The sequence below is a fragment of the Nesoenas mayeri genome, assembly GCF_963082525.1.
Source record: "Nesoenas mayeri genome assembly, chromosome: 2".
Taxonomy (NCBI): domain Eukaryota; kingdom Metazoa; phylum Chordata; class Aves; order Columbiformes; family Columbidae; genus Nesoenas; species Nesoenas mayeri.
Window position 1 is genome coordinate 116,488,363 of NC_137543.1, and position 26,125 is coordinate 116,514,487.

Consider the following 26,125-nt stretch of genomic DNA (forward strand, 5'->3'; position numbering starts at 1 on the left):
CCACTGTCCACCAACCTCAGGACTCGAGTTTCCTTCTGCCCATTTACGCATAGGAGCTCCACAAGGAATAGCAGTGGAAACTCCGTCAGTCAGCCTACATTGAATTTTTCTCTTAAATTTTGCTTAAAAAAACCCAAACCAAAACCAACAAAAAAACCCTACTACGGAAAAAAAAACTACTGAATCCATTTTCAGTTTTAACACTACTAGAATTAAGAAAACACCTGCTCTACCAGTAACATGTTTTTGTCTGGTTGCTGGGTTTTTTGTGTGTGTGGTTTGGTTTTTGTGTGTGATGTTTTTCTTTGTTTGGGGTTTTTTTGGTTTTGTGGTTTGTTTTTTCCTACACATGCACTTCAGTTGCAGCAACTATGCATTTTGGATTGCTTTACTGTCAAATTCAGTGGGAAAGAAGAAGTTTTTCAGAGTGCTGTCCCCAACTCAGAGGTAGCACTGGCTTAAGGAAGCTTTTCATCTCACTTTTCTTTTCATCATCCAGAGTCACCCCTGCAGTGCTCATTGCTTTGGTTATGCCAACATAGCTGTGTTTAGGCCACAGGGTAGAACAGATCAGAGGTGTGACCTAGCTGAAAAGTATCCCTCTGCCACAAAAGCAGGGGAGGGATCGTACCCTGACCAGTTGCCTAAAATACCTCCAGCTGCACTCCCACAGAAAACTGCACAAGTACAATTTTGGGATGGTCTGGGGACAGGAAATGTTTAAGGCAACCCTGTATCCAAGCAAACATGCTTAGCACAATCAGGATGTGCAATTCACCCTCAGGTGCACTGCATCTGCTCCCAGCAGGAAGGACCGTGCTGCTGACAGGGCATGCCAAAGTGCCCCTCTACTGCCAGCAAACAGAATAGGGAAGAAGAAAAGAGAAAAAAAAGCCAGCATCAAGAATTTAAAATTCTTTGAGCACCAATGGCCTTCTTCAAAGTTAAATAGCAAAAAAAGCATATCAGATAATTGGTTCTTAGGCTTAAATTGTATCAGAGTCGACTGCAATTCTATTACAATTAGCTGATTATGTTTCAGAAAGCATCACCACACAGCACTGTGACTCAATTTCCCAGTTCCACTGTGACTCAATTTCCCAGTTCTTTTCTTAACTATGTTCAAGCCTTTTATTTACAAAAACTTTTCCAGATGACTTTTACAACAGGCTCTAGGTGTTAATCTTGGAATAAAAGAAAATAGATTACCCTGTTTGCTGAATTTGAAGACGTCTGCTCTTGGATGAGTCGAGGCTTGACATCGGAAGAAAAATTATAGTATATCCAGACTTGATATGAGCAATTTCTTTCCCACTAAATAGTTTTAAAGTGTAAAGAGTATCAACCTGTCAGTGAAACCTAAACAAAATCTTCAAAACATGCTAGCAGGAATGCACCTATATAATGCGAAGAGTTTCTAGTTTACCTACCAAGCAAATACCTAACGGGCAGTCAAGAGTGATCAGTTTATAAACGAGCTCTAAACCCATGAATACAAGGGAGGAGGGATGGGGAGTTGGTTTCTGTTAACAAAACATTTATTTCTGAAAGTGACTTCAGTATTAAGCCTGCTGCTTTCTCTTCTCAAGGGAATAGAGACAGACACATGCAGAACATCTCTCCCCTTCTTTTCATTTTCTTTTTTCAAAATATCAACCATTAACTACTACATAGCAGTTGGGCTGAGCTAAGTTAAGGCATACTATGAAAGTATCTGCTGATGGTCACCATTAACTAGTCCTCTGATGTACAGACAATTCTAGAAATGGCTGGAAGTAACTAAGGTTAAAGGTACATTGCAGTCTATTATAAGTACTCCAGCCTTATTTCTTTTTTTCATCAGCCCTCTCATTTGTCCCTCCAAAAACTCAGCTGACTCCTCAAACATTCCCAAAAGACCTTGGAACTGCTGAGGTCACTTTAAGCTAAAAGAAGCCGCATAACTCACCAAAAAAATCATGCATTTGCAATGGAAACTGCCTGTCATTTCATGGCCATATCCATGACTAAACTGAATTACTGAGATTATTCAAACACGAAGAAATTGGGTCAGCTGACTCCATGACTAAAAATCTAATTCTATTTAAAATACCACACTTAAACACATATTCCATTTATTTGTATGAACTCTATGATAAAAAGGCATTTAACCTTTCATACAAGGATGTTGAAGCAGCTGTTCCTTATACATTAATAGTTCCAGAAATAATGCAACAAAAATTGAATGGTTTTGAAAATCAAAAATATGTACAGTCAAAACATGTAACATACTCTTTTTTCCCACTCCTTTCTCCCAAAAAGTGGTTCTCATATCAACATATGAATCTAAATTATGTTGAATATCAGAACAACTATTCCATAATTTTAAGCTGCAGTATTTCCTTCCTCTTGTTCCTGACTTGCTGTTGATTTATTTTCCAAACCAACTTCAAGCACTTAAGTATAGTATTCTAGTTCAGTAAAGCCTGTTTGCAAGAGCCTTAAACCTTACACAGTGCTTTCATTGAAAATCCAGATACTTGTGAAATCAATTCTTAAACAGGAAAAAGATGTGCAGAACAGTAGCAGCATTGTCCATGAATCAGGTATCTCAGCAACAGCTTAAGAACACAACCTTAACTATACATTTCCATATTCTTTCAGAGATAAAAGATTTGACTGCTTACCAGTAATGGTGCAGGCATCTCTGTACTCTCTGTAGTCTGGCACATCATCTTCCACTGCTTCACTTACATAGTGCTCTTCATGAATGCCTGTGGGACAGGCTAGGACTGCATGATTCGACAGCTCGGAAGGAGGCACAGTGGCGGCCAAAGTGCAGTCGTGCAAAGCTGTGGCGTCCAGCTTGGCAGGTTTCACAGGGCTGTACAAACTGCCATCAGGGGGACCAGCACTGGAGACTGGGTCTGGTTGGCAGAAACAGAACTCTTTCCCTTTGCTGGAGTTGGCTTCAAGAAGTCTGCAAAACACAAAAGAAACAAATGCTCAATTCAAGCCATTCCAAACAGCATGAATCAGAATAGATAATTTTCTTTTCTTTAAGCATTAGTTTAACCTGACAAATTCCGCAAATACTAAAAACCAAACAGTCTTCACAGAGCAGTTGCCTACCTCTGCACTTTGCACAAGCATGTCAAGTAGGAAAGTGCTATTCCTTGTACAGTGTTATTTGTTAATGACTGATTAAACATCCAGATTTTTGCCTAACGCAACTTGGGGTAAGCACAGTCCGTCCACCTTGGCTCATTCACCAACTATCTTTCTCTCACGTCGGCCAAGGGAAAGCTCTATGTAACCCAGTTTGCTGCATGAGCAACACCATGCACACAGACTGCACCTCATTGGCTCATTTATTGATATTTTAATAACATCATCATTTGAAATTGACTGATGCCAAACAACATAGAAATGATTAGGAGCTTATACTGTAACACTGCTAGGCTTATCCTCTCCACTGGACCACCCTGCACAGCCCAGCCCTTGTCTGTCAGACTGCCAGCTGGCAGCTTTGCTCAGGAAACAGAAATCAAGACGCACTGGGTTAAGGGGGTGTCTCCTTACTGGGGCTGAAGCACTGGGAAGCAGAAAACAGGGAAAAAAAAAAATCTTTTAAAGATAGACACTAATACCCTCAGTAAGATCAAATCAGCCAGAGAAGGAATGAAGAAGAACATTGCCCAGCCAAAAGCTTCACTGAACCACTTGGATAAGGAGCTAAAGGCACTGCAGTAATTGGTGGTAGGGTACCACTTTTCGTGATTATCAGTGTAAGAGAAGATGTAAATGCTCATTACTGTTAGGAAATGAAAATACAATCATGAGACTGCAGAAAATGAGACTAGGGAAAGGACCTAAAAGGCAGGAAAAAAAGACTTTATATGTGTACTAGTTACAAGGCAAAAGCAACAGCTGAGGAACAGGCCACACAAGAACACCCCGACTGCACAGGAAAACCGTAAAGGCAGTCGGAGGATACAAACACAGCAGTGTGCAAGCAGGTGTGGATACAACTCAATATGCAAATACAGCAACAGAACATGCTATGTTCATTGAGAAACAGAAACAAAAGTTTTCTAGAGAATCCTATGAAAAAGATTCTCTATAATCTCTAGGAATATGTCCAGATAATCTTAATTTGCTGTTAAAAGTTATACTCCGAATTCTGGCATTTCTAGTAAATAACATTATTGCTTCACCAAAGCATGACACTATTTCTAGAATCTCATTGCAAGACTCAAGCCTCTGTCAAGATACAGATTATGCATTCTAGATGTTCTGGGAGTAAACTTCAGAGAAACCTCAAACTGTTTTTCCCCTTTCACCACAGGCATAAGAACAAAAAAAAGGAAAGTTCTCTCCTCCTTTCAGAGGGTCTCAACAAGGACTTGTTTACACTGAAGTCAGAAGACCACTACTGGAAAATGGACGGGCAATGTTAATAACTCTGCGGGAAAAAACCTCCTCAGTACACAAACTGATGTTTCATTAAGTCTTCCTGAATTCCACACTTTTGTATTTCTGCATGGTATCACTTACCCTGGAAATAGCTCTCCTACTGAGAGGCTCAAAATCTGTATTTTGTATTATTCATAATAGCTACAGGAAATGATTAAATCAAATCATAAATTTATGATACCATACTCTCATACAAATGGTACTCTACAGTGCAGGTGCAGAAAGCCCAAGTTTCACTCAAGTGCTTTAACAGAACTTACAGTTCCCCTGCAGAGCAACCATTATTCCTGCACTATCACAGTACACATAGAAAAGAACAATGCGGTCACTTATACTGCTTATTTTGTAAATGGTCCCCTTTCAAGTGGCTTTTTAGGAATAACAAGAGGGAGGCTACTGATATTAGAAATAGGTCATCAAATGAAGTTGGAATCCAAATGCAAATCTTTGTTTCCCCTCTGCATTGAAGATAGAAACAGCTTAAGGCATAAGCAAGAAAACATACTGGAAATAAAGAGCCTGACAGATTAAAGGGGCTTCATTTTGCTCTAGTTAATACCACATACGTGTGAATCACATTTGTTTTGAGAAACTGTTAGATAAGTCTGTTATGATCAAGGGCATGCCTGGGAATAAGTACCTGAAAGTACAAATAGCACTCTTCAGCTCTCCTTGCCCTCCTCCCCATGTCCTGCCTTAGCGACTGCAGGCAGTCAGCAACTCACCACCACTCCCAAACCAGGTAATACTGATAACCGCAGTGTGGCCAGCATGGAAAAGTCTTCCAGTAAGTTTTGGGAATCTGAGATCTTTTATCTTTTCTGGACACATTGACATTCAACATGGAGGAGCAGCTGAGAGAACTGGGGATGTTTAACCTGGAGAAAAGGAGGCTGAGGGGAGACCTTATTGCTCTCTACAATACCTGAAAGGAGGTTGCAACATGGAGGGAGTTGGTCTCCTGAGTAGAAAGTGATAGGACAAGAGGAGATAGCCTCAAGTTGCTCCAGGGAAGGTTCAGATTGGATATTAGGAAACATTTCTTCACAAAAATGAAAGGGTTGTCAGGCGTTGGAACTGGCTGCCCAAGGAAGTGGTGGAGTCATCATCCCTGGAGGTTTTCAAAATGTATTTGGACAAGGTTCTTAGGGACATGGTTTAGTGCTAGGGTTAGGTTATAGTTGGACTCGATTTTGAGGGTCTCTTCCAACTAAAATGATTCTAAGAACTGACATCTCTGATCATCTTTACTCATTCATCACTTGATTTCCCATACACTCCTCACCAAAAATACTTTTGCCCAGCTTAACATTCATTCACCCCAGTGAGATACCATGGAACCAGTTCTTCCCCCGGCAGTAAACCACACTCTAACAGCTGCTGCCTTGTAACTGGTAAGAACGAGGAAGTATAGAGAACACACGCATTCAAAAACAAAAAGTCATCCATGATCTTCCTTCACACAAGCTGTGTCACCGTTAGCAGTTATAGAAACTATAAACAAATAGAGCTTGAAAAACAAACAAGCAACAAAACCCACCCCTCAAAAAACCTCACAAGTCAGTCTGCCCGGTCTACTGCAGAAACCCATGTGAAATCAGAAAGTCAAGTTCTGGATTAAGGAAAAGAATTTGCCTTGATCTTAAAACCTTGTATCACAAAGCAAAGAAAGCAGGCATAAATGTGTATGTCTACTCTCTTTCAGACTTATTTAATATCCTCAATTTCCAGATACACAGTGGGAAAAGGTTGTTCAGCCCCTATCAGACCCATAGAGGTACTATTTGCATGGCCTCTCTTGCAAGGCAAAAGTTACCACCTAATCCAGGGGCACACATTTTGCCTTTAAACTTCCATCTTACCATTGCAGAAAAGAAAAACAAATTACAGCTGAGAAGTATTTGCCAGATTGCCAAAACAGCCATGAAGAGAAATATACACTGTAGCTACTCTAACCATGAAAAATGAAACATTAATATTATTCTTTAGTCAGTCTCACCTGCATATACAGTATTCAAAAGGAGAACACCATACACATTGTTATTACAGTGTTTCCTACTTATTCCTTCTCAAACAAGTACAAAATTTTATAATCAGATGAATTTTCTTGATGAAAATACTGTGCATGTCATTCTTTCTACCCTATAATGTCAACACCACCCTGCACACAAGATTTAAGTAATTCTTTTCTACCTAATACAACATCATTCAGCTTTTGCCTCAGTGGCTGTATTGCACCATTTCTACCAGTCTAAATACAATGACAGTCTGGGGCCAATCAACAGATCCAGGTCTAAAGAAATATTTAATTTGGAATGTTTGAACTTAATTCTTCAGTGCAAAACTGTTCACAAAAAGAGCACAATTCTCTTAAGTTTATCACCTAAATGTTTTTAAGCAGGTCATATTTTTTTTTTGGGAAAAAAAAAAAAATCTCTTATTTGCAAGCTCCTTGTTGAAAGGCACTCATTCAAAACTTGCCCTTTGTAAGAGCAATGACACAAGCACAAAGACTTGCTCACGCACGCTTCCTCTGCACAAGAGCCAGATATTGGTTTAACTCAACAAATGCTTATAATACAGTGTTTGTGTGATTGCTAGATAAAGAGCTTAAATTCTATATACACCTGTCCTTGTTTCAGCTGGGATAGAGTTAATTTTCTTCCTGTAGTGCTCAGTTCTGGATTTAGCATGAAAATAATGTTGATAACACACTGATGTTTTGGTTGTTTCTAAACAGAGAAGGACTTTTCAGCTCCTCACACCCTCCCACCAGTGAGTAGGCTGGGCGTGTACAAGAAGCTGGGAGGGGACACAGACAGAACAACTGACCAAAGGGATATTCCAGACTATATGACATCATGCTCAGCATATACAGCTGGGGAAAGAAGGAATGGGGGACTTTTGGAGTGATGGTGTTTGTCTTCCCAAGCAATGGTTATGTGTGATGGGGCCTGGCTTTCCTGGAGATGGCTGAACACCTGCCTGCTCATAGGAAGTGATGTAAGAATCCCTTGTTTTGCTTTGCTTGTGTGCAGCTTTTACTTTACTTATTAAATTATCTGTATCTCAGCTCATGAGTTTTTTCACTTTGGAGTCTCACCCCCATCCCACCAGGAGGTAGTGAGCGAGTGGCTGCGTGGGGCATAGTTGCCAGCTGGGGTTAAAGCAGGATGTCACCAAACACCACTGTAATCTAACAGTACATCTACACAATAGTTTGGACTATGGCTGCAGTGCAACTAGGACAATCAAGTAGTACCTTGGGTACTGATGGCAGTGTACCTCTGGCAGCCCAGATCACAAAAGCCAGGTCAAAATTGAGTTACGGTTAGCCAGTATTGTACTCCACTTAAAAAAAAGTCATACAGCTGTAAGTATCTAGGCCTAACAAACACATTTACATCAGACAACAGCCAATATTTTAGGGTTTTGAGATAAAGGAAAAAAAAAAACATCTCCATATCAGCCATTTCTGGGTTCTTGGCCTTTAAAAAAAAAAAAAGTTTGTTGTTTGTTTGCAATGTGTTTTGGGAGGAGAGGGTTGAGCTTCATACACCACACATTTCATAAAAATGCAAATAAACCACTTGCTGTTTCACAGTCATCTAAGTTTTTCTGCATTCAGGATTAAACACAACTGTGAATCTAAAGACATACAAACGAGTTAACTCTTCTTCCTCCCTCAAAAGCAGTAAGACGCGTCACATCTTCACTTATGTGCCTACCCAAAGCTCAGTAATGCTAACCAGTACATTTGTAATCTTGTAACATTATTTTCATCACCATCCTCGACTGCAGTAACAGCAATTTAGCATAGTCGCAAAATGTCTGGAACTCCTATAAATAACCTGCTACCCAAGAGCTGCAGGCTGCACCCTGTGGTGATTTTTAAGCTTTGAACAATTTTTAGTTATCTTTCTAGTTCATATTTTGTGCTTCAAATAATACTTTCCTAAATTAGTCAAAAATGGCAGCTTAACCACTGCAAACATCTGTGAATTTAAATAAAAACTTCCCTAACAGAGGCAAAAACCATCTTTCTAGTGCTTCCAATGGTAGCCTTTCCCTTTCTACCAGGTCATGCTGTTGCTATGCATACTATCATACTTAATTTAACTATTTGGTTCAGAGCAGCAATACAGTCTTAAAGTAAAGCCATTCACTGTGAGCTACCTTCAGAACAACTACAGTGCACATGAACAATCAATTCCCTTCTGAGTAAGAGAACCTGAAAACTCTGCTGCACAATGCACTTCAAATGCAACCTGCTGCCAAACATGGACATGAGACTTCAAATAACCCTGTGGGCTACATCACTGCAAGGTCACCTGGCAATTACCTATGACATCTTTCTCTTTCAGAAAGATTCAAACTGCACAGATAATTGGGATGTTCAGCCCAAGGTGCCAATCTAAATCTAATCTACAGCAAACCACCCAAATCAGTAATGAAGATTTAAGAAGCTTCAGTGCTAACAACTTTGATCTACTCATCTAACCCTACTGACCAAAATATTTGCTAATTTAGACAGAACCTCAGAATACCAAGGGATTGAGAGAGATTCCCACTCTCAGCATCTGCCTGGAGCTACAGAGTTCTGATCCTGTATTTTCATTTACTAGTTTACTTATTCTCATTTACTAACTACTAACTGATGGTTAAACACTTCAAAGGGTTTCATGGTGTGCAAATTCCTCCCTTTAATGTACTTGCAAGAGTCCTACTAGAAACGTTCTTCCCTGATTTGTACATCATTTTGTAAATCCACTAAACACCTTTATTTTACTAAGTCTTCTAAGTTTTACTAAATTCTTTTAAAAAAACCCTCGAACTTTTTATTTACATGAAAAACTTCCTCCAGATGCAAAATATCCCATGTAGACACTGAAGCAAATCAAAGCCAGTTTATATGTCTGTCTAATCTGCTAAACAGACTAACATGCTGGCCTACTCTCGGTAATTCAGAATACAGCCTTCAATCTGTGTTTTGGAAAATAATTACTGAATTGATCAAAGCATCTTAAGACTTGCTTCAAGCATTCAACTTGCTTATTTCATTTTGCATCTACAAAAGTTTGCATTTTTTAAAACTTGAAAACAGTTTCTTCACTGAGTGGGTGGGCTCAAAAGCCAGTCAAGATGCCTATAGCCATTTAAACACACTCTGTCAGACCATAAAGAAACCATTTGCAATAGGTCTGGCTTTTACACACACCCACATATATAATCACTATTTAACTTTTAGATAGAGACTGAATTTGATCCCAAATAATTTATCAAGTTGTTTTAAACTTGCCCTGTATTACATGACCTCTTATAAACCATGGGGTTTTATTTTCCACTGAGGAGCTAGCTTTTAAATATGTAGAATGCTGATTGCTCAGTTAAAGTCCTAACTAGAGGGAAATAAACAGTCAAAGTGCCATAGAGGAATGACAGAGTGTGACAAGCAGTTTATTTACCTTCAAACACTTTACATAAAAACAACTATGGTATGTCACATGTTAGAAGAGTTCCACTATTTTTACAGCAAATTAAAGAGACAAGTAACTTGGACAACTCTAAACTACATCCTTATCCAAAGTTTTAAAAACATTTAAGAACTTTTTAATCAAACAACTTCCCCAGACTACCTTGGAGGAAACACTGCCTCACTTTCTTAACCGCTTTTGTAGCTGGCTGCTACCACAACGTCGCAGACCCTTTTACTCAAGCCTTTTATTACATTTAAACTATAGTCCGTGCCAACATTTTTTTTTCCTCCTCTATTTTCTTTTCTTCATAATGTGATTAGGAACTCCTTGGCCTGGCCAGATGCAATCTTTTCAGAGAAGTACCAATACGCAGTAGTTATGTTACATGCTATGAAGGATCTTCTCAGTATATGCCTCCCGAATGAGGGGCTTTTCTGCCTATAAAAGCATTAAAGAATGTTTTGGAGTTAGAGATGACGGTTTCTAGAATAATTTTTTATGAAGCCGCATAATCAACAAGTATTAAGCAGATGAATACATCTAAAACCAGAACACCACATGGCAAACTGCCAGTGGCATGGCAACATCATTTAGACTAAAAGAGTCACCACTAGAGAACAAAAGCTAGAGTAACAGCAGCAATAACCAAAAAGATCCTTAAGTAACAGTGTAAACATGTAAAGCATAAAACCTTACTCCCAGGGTCCCCTAAAGTTGCTGCTGTGACCTTGTTTGACCAGTCATTAACCAAGATAGAGTCATATTTTTCCAAAAAGTAATGCAAATCAAAACATCACAAATAAATAACCAAAGAAAGAAAGAAAGAAAAACACCCCACCGTTCTCCACAAACCAAAGTTTCTCACCACTAGGATTTGGCCTTCAAAAGGAGCCGTCAGCCTCTTCTCCCGTCAGGCCAAGGCAGGGTGGAATCTCACTGTAAGACAAGCCCCAGCTTTGACCTTCCCAGCTGTGAGCGCACAAGTGTGCTCTCACCCGGCTTTGTGTAACGCTGCCCTCTCTGCTCTAAAGTTCCTTGAGGCAAATATTGCAGTATCCTATAAATAGTTCTTCCTTCTGTAAGGCTTGCATTACACTGGGAGCTTTTTACAGCTCTCTTTCCTTTTATTTAATGTAGGCCATCAAGCATGCCCTCCATGCCTGCTCCTCCTCTCCCTGCCCCTCTCCCTCTCCCCCAACAAATAAACCTGAACACAGTTCTCCTTCCTGCCATGCATCACGCTACTGGCTAGGAGATCTGAGCTAGACATGCTGTGTATTTGTCTTGGCAAGGAAAAGCTGTTTGACCATCACAGCTAGTACAGAGTGTATGAGAAGTGTGTGAGCAGTCAAATAAGGGATTCATCAGGTAACAAAGCTCAGAGGTATCACACTGCAAACTATAAATACCTCAAATACGTACTTTCTGTTCACACCCCTGCATGTGCAAGGTGCTCACTAAAGTAGATCAATATAAGATGGGTCCAGGGGGCATGGTTCAATACTTACTGAAGAGAAGGAAAGGATCTAATAACTTAAAAATTAAAAATAAAATAAAATAAAAATAAAAATAAAAATTGAGATTAGGTTGCTGTTGTATTTGCCATGTATGAACTCCTGCCTCCTACGCAGCCAATACACAAGCTTAACAACGCAAATGTCAGCTTCAGTACATCAACACATATGCTGCCTTCCAGGATATCTTCTCATACCACTAAAAACAAAGGCAAGTATCAAAGATTTGTCAAACAATTCAGGCATGGGGGAAACTGTTATACCAGCAGCAAAGCAGGTCCCCAAATAGTATGTATGGAAACGGTGATGAAAGAAACCTGCAAAGAGTTGTTTGGTTACACACCACAAGAACATGAAACTCCCCACTTCTTTATTTCTCCTTAAGCCTCAAAGACTTTCAAAAGATAGGTAAGTACTTGGTATTGCTTTTCCACTAGTTGGGAAAAGCTGTGGGATGACCACAATTTCTCTGAAAATCAGCAGAGGAGGTAACAGCACTGTGTCTGCTCTTGAGTCCTCAGGTCATCTCCTATCTACAGAAGAACCAGCAAGAGCTCTTGACTAGAAGCAGAACAGAGAGGCACAAACGGCATCAGACACACATGAAACAGCTGCTAGGTAAAGGGGAAAACAAAGCAAGCAAAACAACCACCCTAGTGAACAGTGCTGGGGCCTATGATAGTATGCAGTAGGTAAAGATATTCAGATTAAAATATGTTACTATTCCAAGCCAAATCCCTGATCAGCCAGCAAAGCCATACCTTCTTCCTCAGGACAATACTACATAGCAAGGGAAACCAGTGAAAACAGCTGAAAGACCATGCTGGAATGGTGGTTCCCCCCAACACTACTACTGTTTAAACAAAAATACAATTAATCTAACTGCCAGCAAATTAGGGCCAAAAGTTTTAGTCAAAGTAGCCCTAAATAAAGACCACACTGACTCAAACTAGATGTTTATCACGATTTAAAACCAGAGGAGGGCAGCAGGAAGGAGGAAATTGAATCTTTCTTTGCATTACTATTGTTAATGTTTTGCTCTTATTACAGGGGGATTTTTTGAATTTCCCACCCTCTACAAAGCCTTTAAGAGTCTACATAGAGTTGGAATAATTTAGATTTTTTTAAAATGCTGTTTTACAGCATTGGAGAAGTATCATTACTTCAATTTTTAATAGCTGTCCTTCTGAAACCATTTACACAAAATATCATCTAACAGAACTAAGACCACTGGTTTTCTTTACTATTTCTTATTGCAGAGACAGTGAGAGTAGGGGTGAAAGGAGCCAGCTGACAGAAGGAAAAAAATTCCTCGCAAACTGCCCTAGAACAAACAAACAAAACCAAACACACATCCCTCCCAAAAAAAACCCACACACCATACATGCTGTGTCCTGATCCACTTACTGTCAGACAGTTTATTGTTTTGGATCAAGTTGAATGATCAAGTAAAGAGATGATGAAGAAAGAAAAACACAAAAACAAACAAACAAAAAGAAATCCACAAACCACACACACACAAAAACCCCAAAATGAAACACACACATAAATATTAACACACACCCAAACAAATCAAAAGCCAATCTGTTGAGAAAACATCCCATTTTTTTGCAGATAGTAAGAACTGAAAGTTCGCTATTGCTGCTAGAAGCAATTTAAAAGATTACTTTTAGGAAGCTGACCTCCAAGGACAGTCAGGTCACCAATTCCTGCTCTGAGTAAGATGCTGAGAAGATGTGTTCTGGCTCACAGCATCCCTGGTAGCAAGCCTCCCCTGTGCTCCAGCAACTGGCATAATGGAGCGAGAATATCCCTCACTCTTCAAGGTTGTCTTACAACCCTAAACGTGCACAGTTCCTCAGAACCTGTTCCTCAATTTCTTAACTGGCTTTTAACATCCCTGGGCCTCATATCCATTTTATTTTGTCGTCTTTAAGTAGTTATGTATGGGAAAAATGCTTTCACCCATACACTAGTATATTTGAGAGGACATAAGTGAACTGAACCCAGCTCTGTCACAAGCTCTATAATCACAGACTCTCTCCAAAGCTTTGGACTGGGGGCAAAGAGAAAGTCAAACCAACTCTTATGGATATCTGGGCCTTACAAGTCACTTGAGGTACCAGTGCTGAGGAGCAACATAAAAAGACTACAAATTCCTAAACAAGCAGCAATTCTGGGCCTTATACCAAAGCCTTGGTCACATGGACTTCCAGTAACGGAGACTCGAACTGCTGACTAACAAGGTCACATCCCAACACACACCATTCCAACACAGGACTGCTTCCCTTCTGCTTCCATAGAAGTTAATGGCTACAACAAGAGAGAAGTCTCATAGCCCTTCTCAAAATGCTATCCTGTAGTTTAATAACTGGCACAATTATTCTGTCAAGTCATTTTTCTGCTTATGAAGTTTGTGTGTAAACATCAAAAATGAAATAGGAAAACAAGAATATGCTGTTTAAAGGTTGCTCTGTATACCCAGTGTATTACCATATACATGCATCTGTGTTCTTGGGAACCTAGAAATGTTTATCTTAACAACAGGCAGTGGAATTTTGGGAAACTGAGCCAATTATCCATGGCTTAGTGCCATTAAAGTCAAAGTCATACTAGCAAAGATTTTGGAACAGTTTTCAGAAAATTTCAGGGGCATCAACATGAGCAAGGCAAGAGCAAGACTATGATACAGTCTTTAAACAACAAAAAAAGCCCAACAACAACAAAATCTCCTTACAAAGGAGAACTACAAAAGAGCACAAGCTAAGGGGTAAAAATGCAAATCAAATGTAATACATGCTATTTTCTTGCTTCATTTGCAGACTAAACTATCTCAATTATGCAATGAAGTTGAAATCCAGCATTGTGGCTATCCCCAAAGGATCACAAAAATAAAAGCGTGAAGTCACTCAATACAGACAGATCAAATGTTTCCAAACTATCTGGAAACTGATTCTGGAAAATGATTGCACTAACCTTTAAACATGGTGCTTCTTTAAGTTATCCTCAGATAAATTCCTGTATGCACATATATATTCTCCAAAGCACACAACAGATAGGACTGGACACTGAACTTCACTTACTAACTAGAGTCACAGCCCAGACAGTAGGAGACCAAACTGCCCCCCATGAGCTCTATTGTAAATATCTGGTGATGGAGAGCTAAAACTACTGTAAGGGGACTAGGCAAGCCGACCTGCTCACCAATCAGTCAATTCAGTTTCCCACTTATCGGCATGCCTTGTGACTTATTCATATCTCAGCACGCAGCCAGAAAGCATTCTGAGGATACCAACAGCCTCAGGCAAGCAACCAAGCCAGCTTTCAGCAAGGGGAAACAGTTCTTTGTTGAACTTTATTCCTATATGTCGAGGATTTTTTTTTCTGTGCATACTCTACAACTTAATTGGTAGACTAACATTTCTCTCAAAGCTTTCTCTGAAATTTTTCACTACAGTATCATAAGCAACCTTGCTCAGGGAATAAGAGGAATTGGACAAATTTCATAAAATATTACAGATGCATGGTAAAGATGAAAGTACATAGAATAATATGTAGGCGTACAAGGTTGGAAAACATAGCATTTGAAGAACTTTTAAATTCAACCAAAAAAATATAGAAGAATCACTAATGTTCCCTCCCCAGTTCAAAATACAGCATCTCTCCATACAAATATATTATGATACTTAGAAACGTCTTCCTTCAGAATGGGTTTTTTCCACAATCTAAATTTGGCAGAGCAAAGGTCCTATCAGGCTCAGAACCACAATTTGGATTGATTTTCCTCAACTCATTTACATACTCTATCACAAGCAAAGTTACAATTCTCAATACTCAGTTCCTTTAAAATAACATTTACTCAGATTTAAGGCTGGAACATTTTCTGGACTTTCAGTATCCACAGTTACATAGGAAGAAGATGATAAACATTGACTCCATTGGAAAGTATCACTAAAGTCAAAGTAACTGACTGACTGTTTCAAAGACATTCACACTTTTTGCTTGTGCATGAAGAAGCGAGATTCTGTTAAGGGACTTGTGGAAGATTCAAATTTCTAGATCAACAAGGAAAATGGAAAGCAAGACCTACAGGTACAATCCTGAATATAAACACAGGATTTCCTGAAAGGAACGGACCTCTTACCTACTCTGTAAACTCCCTGTGTAGATTGCTTGTTTTACGCACAAACCCTTACCTGAGCCAAAAGAGGTAAAAAGAAGCCAAGATATGACAGCTGAAGCCAGTAACTCTAAAAAGTGCTTTGAGACTGCACACCCCCAACTTCATTATTTAGCTTTAATTAATTTTACATTCTCTATCCAGTATGTTCTAGCACCAGACCTCAAAGTTTCATCACATCTCTTTTACTGTCAAGAGAGAATATGAAACCCTCCTTGCTATTAAAGAAGGCCTGAAGAGCACTTCTTGCAACTTAGTGCAGCAGACAGAGAAAAATGAACTTGCTTGGAAAAGGCCGCACATCACATCACTAGAAGAGAGAATTTTTAGATGAATACTTTTATACTCTATATAGGTACTGACTTCCCTGAAATGAAGTCAACCTATTTAACTCCTTCTATGATTCATACGGAAAAGCTTTTGGTTTAAATTTAGTCAAGCTTTAAGCAAAATTAACTTGGCATATTACACTGTATCTGCCTGAGGATTTGGGGCCAATGGAATTTTCACCAAGAAATGCTGAAATGACATTAAAAAGCATGACAAATAGCAGTAGAGATCTCCAGACCAGGTCATCATTGCCCCATACAATAAACAGTTTTATCTTTGACAAATTCTTGGTCATCCTTTCAGTCACAAGAACATAACAGTTCAAACAGTTCATGCAGCAGTTCAAGCCAAAGACAAGATTGTATCCTAAAGAGAAAACTGCAGTATCGCTTATACCAGGATGCAGGAAATTAAACACAGTAGTTATTGCTCCTGCAGAGTAGCGATGTAGGCACACTAGACCACCCCTACTTCCCTTGCTGTTCTGGATCCAGAGTCTGTTTTCAGAAACATACTGTTTATTCAACTGTACCAACTGCAGGGTTCAGAGAAGACATGATTCCTGATTTCTACAAAGAACTAACTTCTGTTCTCCTCTGTTACATATTCTGCTATCACTTTGAAATTTTTGCTTTATAATACTCCATTCTTCTTTCCTGTGCTCTTTTATCTCTGCAAGGTCCCATGGGACACAGCACTGAAGCTCAGTTTTCACACACCTGTCCCTCACCATGGAAACAGGAATAAAAACAGTGTGGACATACCTCATTTGTATTATTAAATAAAAATTCATCATCAAAATATCCTACTGATACTCATCATGAGGCTAGAATCTCTATGGCCAAAACAGGAAGCACAGGAAACTTGCCCTGACTCAGATCTAGCAATAATTCCCTTGTAAACTTCCGTCATCATCATCACCAACAGCACCTGATACCTCAAGGCTAAAACAAGTCACATCTTACAGTTTTAAAAGGCAGACAGCTTTTAAGCAGCACTAAGTCTAGCACAGCCCTTTTGGGATGAATGTCTTGATAGTGACAAGCTGCATCAGAACCTTCCCAGAGCTCGCTCTTTTAAGAGATCCACATGCTTTCATTTTAAGTCTGCAGTTCCACCATTTGTTCCAGTTCCACCCTTGCTTCAAAGCTGCTGTTCAGTCCAGATTCCATAGCCACCAAAATCCACACCAGCTGCCTGCACAGCCCCTGCCCAGAGCCCAGAGGATGTCTGTGCAATTCAAGCAAGGCATGCTGCCACTTTCTTAGCAGGATAAGCAAGTGCTGAAATGCCCTCTTCTTCCTCAGTCTCACTCCACCTACCCCGTCTGCAGCAGAAACGCCAAGGTTTATAAATAAGCAGGAGGAAAAGGTCAGCAACTTACTTGGATACACAACTTTCTAGGCTAAGGTCAGTTGCACAGTATGCCAGGAGGGCCAGATAGGAGACTGGTTTTCCCAGGACATACCATGAAACTGCACAGAAACACCACGGCATACACATATAGTCTGCTACAGAACCCTACTGTCACATGAATGCTCAATACAGCCATGTCAATATGGAACAGGAAGGTGTTTGACAACTTCCACTCTTTTTCTTGCTACTAGAGTGGACACATGATTTTTTGGTATTGTGTTTAGCTGCAGCAGTAGGTTTCCAAGATCAGATAGATGTTTTCCTCTTTCCCCTTGCACAAGTGTATTCTTACTAGATAAGAACCTTGCTTTTGCAGTCATGCATCACAAATATGTCACTAAAGGTATATGGATCTGTTCTGATCCATAATGATCAGTTCTTGGATTATTGTGGGGTTTTTTGTAATATACAGTGGTAAACTATATTACTACAGATTAAGATAGTAAGAGAGTTTGTACATTATAGCTACACAGTGCTGCCTGGTCATTCACAGCATAAAGTAAAAGGCAACTAGAAAGGACATCAACCACATCATTCTTATGTTTCCCAGGACAGCTCCCAGGCCCAGTGACAGAGACATGCATACCATCAGTCTTTAAAATCAAATATTTAATGCTTAGCTACCAGAGGACAGTTTGCATTCACCATGAGTGCCCCTCACTACAAGACAAAGGGCACCACCATAGCCACCAGGTTTTAACTCCTGTGGGTCAGTGTTTTTCAGACAAATTGCAGACGGTTGTAAAAACGAGACTGAACTTTAGCTTACCAAGTTTGCAACTTACCCAGAATACATCACACATTCTACATGACAAACATAACAGTGGGCAGAAAATATCTGACCTGACAAAGTTGAAGTGCTGTATGCAAAATTTTCCTATAGCTAAACATCCTACATAGGCGAAGTTACACCACCAAATTAAGCCAAACAAAATCTGCAAGACTGCACATGTTGCACAAAAGTCAGCCACCATACAATGGTCTCGGCAGGACCAACATCCACCAGTCAAAATGAGGAAAGATGAGATTCAGCATGAACTGATTCCGACTGGCTGGAGGGAAGAAAAATATATACTTTACAAAAGATAATTTCAGTCGAGAGAAAAGGGAAAGAAAAAAAAAAAACAAACACAAACAAAACACACACCTCTATCAGGTAGACAACACTACCCCAACATCAAGAGTTTGTATGAAAGAACATATAAAACCTAACAGTAAAGAGTAAAAAGAGAGAGGTCTAATCTTTCACTTCAGCATGCCTGGAAACCTTTGATTGCATGGAATGTTATTTTATGAAATGCTGGAGCAAATCAGACAGTCTACACCTTACTTTATCTTTGGTGTCCCCACAGCAATGAAATACACATCACTGAAATGTTTCTGTTATGTGGCTGTGTTCCCAGGTATGTCATTTAGAGATGCCTCAAACAGTTTTAAATTCCATTTTAAATTTCCTACCTGCAGATTTTATTTGCAAAGATAAACATGGAAGTGAAGAAAACCACATTTACTCAGCCAGGCATATAGAGACAAACACTAACCTGACCTTTGACTTAGCACTAAAACAAAACACATGTTAAAAATAAAGTGTTGGAAGGAAGAAGCAGGGAAAGCATAACAATGTATTTAGGGGAGTCTCACTAGTTATTTTGCCACCAAGAAAAAACAGCAGCTTTCTTGACCCAAGTCCATAATGTAGCACATCATCACTTAAAACAGCAGCCCCTCGTGTTTTTTTTCTACCTCAGCTGTCTTTTTGTACAATCATTCTGTGAATAAAACAGATCAAATTGAAGCTCTTATTCTTTTAAAATATAAAAAACTAAATATTAAAAAGCTAGGTGTAGCTGAGTACAATGGTCAAATTAAAGATTCCACAATTTATAACAATTTCTTTTTTCAGTGGCATTGTTACCTGCATAATTCTTCCCTGGTTATCGTGCAATAGGGAAAAAAGTCTTGTATATAAGCAAGTGTACAAATTAATATAACTCCCATTTCATCCAAACTGCCCCAGGTCAGAGCCATTCCACTAATGCATAGTGAAGAGCAGCACTTCTCAGATTCACTCTAATTAAAAGGTGTCTATTTGTTGAGATGCAGGCAGCCTTTGAACATCACCACAGTGAAAAAGGAAATTCCTCCATACAGTTCCACCAATTTTTCTTCAATAACATATTCCTAGCTGCTGAACACAAGCTAGCAATCCTGAGAAATGTGCCTTTTCTTTACAAGTTACCAGGAAGTAACAACAGTCAGAAAGAGGCGAAGCAGTTGGGAATGAAAGGTATCCTTTTTCCCCCTCCCTTCCCATTCCAAACCATTGACATCTCCCTTTTACAGCTCTCCACCAGGACCCAGTCCCCCAGTGACTCTAACAGTCTAACCAGACTGCTAAAAATAGCTTCTCAACTAAAAGACATGTATATTATCAGTGGAAAACATTTCTGAAGACCTAGTAACAGCCCCACAGCTCAGTCTGATGCCAAGAGAGACTAAAGAGGCAGACAAAAGTACAGTTGATTGAGTTAGGGAAGCCCTTACTGTATGCCCATTACACAGAGAATATGTATATTCCTCCCCCCCCAGGTGACAGATAGTTTACAAGCAATCTCAAAAAATTGGATTGAAAATGTAATTTTTTTGTACTATAAGCAACACTGACTGTAAAATCTGAATATGCCAGAAAGACGGTGATAATCTGAAGTATGCTTAGTTTGCATTTCAGCAGTCTTCCACGATTGTTTCTCTGGAAGTCTTTATAAGCAACATGCAATAACGTACGTGACATTTTGTAGGTAAATGCAATGCTCTCAACACTCAAAATTACAGTAATTAAACAGACAGAGGAATTAAAAGACTTGCCCAGGTCACTTTTGTGTGGATACTGTTGCTTCATTGCATCACTACAGGAAAAATGCACATGAGATACTCCATTATCCAAGGCTCAGAGCTACAGAATTAAAGGCCAGTTAGAGTCTCAAAAAGGTGGACGGGGCATGTTTCCCATCAAACCTTGGTAAGGCAGAGCAATCTTGACAGCACTCCATTAAATGAAAGAGTGTTTTAACACCAAAAATACTCAGTTGATTGTTCTTCTTTCTATCTCTAGAACAGAGTTCTCCAGTTTAACAGCAAGAATTTAATGAATAAGGGATTGGTCTGGTGTTCGAAAGAGTTGTATGTGAAAACATTTGGTTTGCATTTTGGAAAGTAGCTGGAACAAAACCTACTTCTAATAAAAATAAATCATAGAAGTTGAGATTGTTCTTCAGAGATGTTCACTCAAAAACTTGAGATGTTGATTTCCTGTCAGTAACAAAGCAATGTGATATTGTGCAATAAAGACAAAATATAAATATTTCCCTCTTCCCCCTTTCAAAGTTGGTCTTAAAGCTATGATAAATGCAAATGTAACAAAATAGGACAAGATGCTTCTTGTCAATATGGCATTCTGCATTGTATAACTATGCTTAAGTGCCATCCAAAACTTTCAAGACACCTTTAAAAAATCATCTCAACTCATATCACCTGTATTGGAGATGTTTTAACTCAAAAGGAACTTGCCATGTCTCAGAAAGACACAGAAAAAGTTAGTAAGACTTTGAAATCTCATATACAAATCAATCCTCCCTGCATACACCACAGACTTCTGCAACTTCCACCACTACACTGCTATCAGAAGACAGTATTGTGGCTTACTCAAAGTGGATGGAACAGAGGTCTTATGTCATTACAGCAAAAATTCTGCCATCACAAAGAGTCTTCATCTGACTCTTATTGCCAACCTTATTCTATACGGTTCACAGAAATTAGCATTGTTCACAGAGAATTCAAGTAGTGAAACATTCACCATCAACTTGTAAAGTTTTTAAATATGAAGGTATCCTATCTACTCCATCTCTGCTTCTGTAAGGATGCTGAGGTATTTTAATTCTTCACATGGAAGACAACAGTAGCTTTCATAATGATACCTCCCAAACTGAATCTCTGGTTATGAAGTTATAGATCCGTAAGTACAGTTACATGATAAAAACTGTGATTGCATTAAGGGCTGTAATATTAAGCCTGGGAGTGATAGCAACACCACCTACTCCAGGCTTAGAGCACATGCTTCAGAAGTATTTTTTCTTGTACAGTGAAAAATCCTCAGATACTTCCAGGCCAACAGTAAGATTTTTACCTCAAATAAATTCCTGTGCAGAGTTGAAGTGATATTTTAAAGCATCCATTTTTTTAAAGATTTAGAGTGTGGGTGGGTTTTTTTCCTAAGCTTAAGGTAGATTTTAGCAATGCAGAACTTTCCATGGCTACTGTAAACATAGCAAATCCATTTGTCCATTTGTTTTTCCCATGACACTTTCCTCAGAGGGCAAATAACATTAGTTACACTGGGACCTTCCTACTGATGTTAATGATCATGCCAGAAACAAGAAGTTTTCTGAACCAATTTAAAAATTACTGCACTGTTGATGTAGTAGCTATAATTTGAATTTACAGTATTGGGTAACATGCAAATAAACTAGTTCCTAGGCACAACTTAAGAAAAAAAGAAAAAGTACAAATCCCAGTGAACTTGCATCTTTCTTTAAAAGGCAGAGAAAAGCAAATAATTTGCCTGATCTAAAGCCTTCGCTATTTCAAGATAAATACTTAAATTTAAATTTGTTTTATTTTCTTTTACATTGGAAGGAAAGCACTGAGAGAGTAATCCATCTGAACTAACTTACCTGCTTTCCTCTCAAATTTGAGACAAGCATTTTCCTTACCACATCAGTTGTCTCACTCACCACTTCGAGACTTTCACTTTTGGGAAGAAAAGGAAAACCCAGGTTCAAAAGTCACTAACGCTTCTCAGCAAGCAGAAGGATATCCTGACCAGAGCCACTACCTCTTTTACCTTCCCAGCCAGTGTTACCAGGAGTAGTTCCAAACCAGACAAGTTTACTGAAGACTCCACTGGAAACCGGCTAAACCAGAACAAGCGCCAGTATTGGGAGGTTGATTTTCCTTCACACTCCCTGGTACAGTTAGGTGTAGCTGTACAGTAACAACTGCCAGTGTACTGTGCATCCTGGCAATACAGAGCGAGGTTAAGGGAGGAAAGCAAGCAGTCTGGCCAGCAACAAACAAAAATAAGCCCAAGGTCTCTTATATCAATATATGCCTAAATTAGAGTTTCCACATGATATCCGAGCTATCTATTTTAAGCCTCTCAGGACAGTCTTCCACTAAATTAAACTCTTGAGTGGCTTAAAGTTCACATGATTTTTAGAGCCTAACTAGGCAGCTATTCCTTTTGCATCTCCTGTATTGAAAGCTTCTTTGCCAGCTACATTTTTCAACTTCAGTTGCAGCTCTCTAATGAAATCTTATACGTGTGAAGTTAAATGACATCAGGAAGCACATTCCATCTCTTTTAGAGCAAAAGGATTTCAGAATGAGGTGGGATCAAAGGGAACAGTACCACAGCCAATGAGGCAATAGTTTCAGTATTTAAAAATCTAACAATCTGGAAACCACAGGCTGAAATATGTTCCCACCACTTCTAATCCTCAGGGCTTTTTCCAGGAATTCCTGTACAGCCTCACAATGACTAGTGATGATATGAAGGCAAGGTGTACTGCTCTAAAAAAGACCATCTATTTCCTACTTGAAACTAGTTGTCTCAGAATACTTTCAACTAAAATCCTAATTAGGAAGGCTGGTAAATATATTATAAATTGGTCTAAATACTTTCAGTTCTGCTGAAAGACTTAATCTTAAATTATTCTGTCTTGTTGCTAGTCTGCAAAGACTGCTAGTTTTAGAACAGGCCTACCCTTTGCTTTTATCCAAGCTCCCTTCACACCAGACTGCTCTCTGAACAAGACCCCCGACTACAGGGCAGTTTCTAACAGCACTTTTCACATGCTTTCCTCTGCCTCAAACTTTTCTTCTTAGAGTCTGTGTCAATGCCGTGTTTTGGGACAATGTTCACCAGAAAACTGATTTCCATACAGTCCATGCCACAAAAGTAACTACATTAAACAGCAACACCTGGGATACACAACAGGGGGAGGGCGATAACAAGAAATAAGTCTGTTGAAAACATTTCTGATTTTAACATGTTCCTTCAAAAAAACTTCATAATAACTGAAAATTGCTCAATACCTATGCAAGGCGGGTATTCCTCTGTATTCTAAAGATAATTTTAAAAAGCAGTGACATATTCATTACAGAGTGGCTTGAAATTTAAGTGCCTCACTGGAAGAAGACTTAAAAAAAGAAACGAGAAGTGTGGGTAAGTAAATAGGGAGAATATAAACTCCTTGTTTTCACTTTACCTTTATGTTCTTTATCAGGGGGGTAAAACAGTTATTTAGAAGAGGAAAAAGTGTGTCATGTGAAAATGAACAAGAAAAATCCTTCAGAAGTATTTCACTCAAGAACACTTCAGATTTTTTAGTCTAATCCCTATGGACAAGTGCTCCTACTAGAATTTAAGTGCCCTTTGGTTGCAATGTGATCCTACCTGAACTAGTAAAAACAGAAGAGAAGAGTAAAAAGAGCTAACAAGAAGGGTATTCTTTCTGCCTGATATGAACTCCATCTCTGTCCAGCTACAATTACACTCCCATAATTTGCGAAGTAGTGTTACAGATGCTAACAACTCTACAAAAACATCCGATTTCCATCAATTTGCTTTCCTCCTTCAATAGGCTAAAAACAGCTGTAGCACTGAGATTTTTGAGAGCGTTAAGGATTATAGAAACGCTTTGGACTGGCACTACCTGCAATACCTAAAAAGTTATAAAATGTAAAGCTTTTGATTAAGAAATGCCAGCTTCCTTCAAGTCAACCGAAGAGTAAAAACCAGCTAGTATGGCTGTTGTTCCAAAGCTAAAAAGCTCCCAACCATGGAAAGCCCATTTAAACTACTTTAGCTCTGAGATAAAACAGGTGTTGTAACAAAGAGCATGTGAAAAATAAAGCTAAACTCGATTTCTTGTTTTAACTTCATTAGAAGCAGTTGAAATTTTTTTTTTACAATAAATGTACACATTCTTTTAGCAGACACAGCCAAGTTATGGAGTAGTAAAACAAATTAGTAAGTTATAAAGAGTTGTTCCTTACTTGATTAACTGGTAAGCAAACAAATTCACAGTAATAATGCTGAGGGAGATCTAAAGAGCCTTCCCACCTTCCAGCCACCAGAACACAAGCAATCTAGTATTTCAAAGACATCAAGATATATTAAAAAAAAAAAAAAAATTCTTAAAGAAGTTATACAGAGAAAATAGTTCATATCATCAAAATTCATGCATTAATGTTTACCCATTTTCTTTTTTATTTTAAACTTCTGGTTTCAAATTTAAATACAGTAAGAAAAGCAAACTCAAATCATATCCAGAAAATGAGCTTAATACAACAATGACATCCCCAGCACAACTCATCTGGTGTTTCAAAGGAAACACTCAAGTCTAAGATTCTTAGATTGTAGGAATTTCCATTTTAACAACAAAATGAAGCCCATGATACCAGCTAGACAGCCATCACTAACAGCATATTTCAGTAAGTAGGCTTCAAGTTTACAAAGTATCTATCAGCATATATAAAGATTAATATACACAACAGATAAACATTAACTTTTTTCCTGCCTCTGATACTCCAGGATTACCAACAAAAATCAGTGACAAATGAATTGTCCTATGAATAATACAATATGAGTATCCCAAATAACTGAAATTTCCTTGCAGCCAAAAGCCTGCAAGACTGTGCAAGTATTTCAGCTTGTACTGATGTGCCTGCCCCATCACAAGACTTGTTTAATAACAATATCACAACTTAAAATACCTGATGCTCAAAGCAGTTTAATCTGTAACCTTAAAAATATCAGCTGACTCAGATTCCTTATGTTTTATTCTAAGAAAACAAACACACAGCTCGTGGTTGCAGCATTTTAAATAACATGGCAGTTTACTAGGACTAACTTCAGATCTTAAGGTAGTGAAGGAGGGAGGAAGCGGTCACAATAAACAGTGATCCTTGACCCATTCAAGCATAGTGCACTGTCAATGTCCTACTTTTGCACAAGGCAAAGCGTAAGTCTCTCCCCCTGCCCCACTAGAACAAAACCTGTATCTGACAACACAACAGCAGCTCAGCATTATTTGAGAAAGCCCAGGCAGCGTTATGCAGCGCAACAGTTGAAAAACAGCATTCAACTAAACTGCAGAGTAAGGGAATCTGAAAAGTACTAAAGCAGCATTTACCATGTTCCCCCTCCTTTGTCTGCATTAATTTAAAACACAGCCAGCAATGCCTCTGCACACACTCTACATACATACTACATTCAAAGTTAAGCTCTAAGAACGACAAACAGTATTGAGAGATTACAGCTGCGCAGCAGCCATTGTTGTACCTGGTTTTCAACTCTCTTTGCTCCTGATCATCTGCAAAGCATTCTTCCTTTCCTGGGCCTCCTTTTCCCCTCCAGAATTTCACCATTTGGCTAGCAGGCTCACTTTAAGTGTCACTTCTATTTGTGTTTCTCCCACATGAACAGTTCTTGATGCTGTAAGGTCATTTGAATGCAATTGTAGCTCTGGCTCACGCACAAGTTTCCTCGCCCTCTCTTGGCAGACCAGTTACACGAACTACCAAACTGAGTCAAAGAGAAAGAGTTAGACCACTCCTCTCCAGTCTGCTGTGTTAAAACTTTTATCTTTCCAGCGCATTTTACAACATCTACATTCTTAACCAAGTCAAAA

General features: G+C 39.0%; 1 protein-coding gene across 1 annotated transcript in view; it reads right to left on the minus strand.

Moving 5' to 3' along the window:
• The window catches only part of TRAK1 (trafficking kinesin protein 1), a gene marked incomplete at both ends in the record, with an annotated part of 108,161 nt that extends 82,299 nt beyond the window's left edge, over positions 1–25,862 (minus strand). Inside the window, 2 exons of the mRNA XM_080339808.1 lie at positions 2,667–2,959; positions 25,777–25,862. Of these exons, the coding sequence (XP_080195934.1) occupies positions 2,667–2,959; positions 25,777–25,862 (379 nt within the window). The remainder of the gene's footprint in view (positions 1–2,666; positions 2,960–25,776) is intronic.
• Positions 25,863–26,125: the final 263 nt, after the last annotated feature.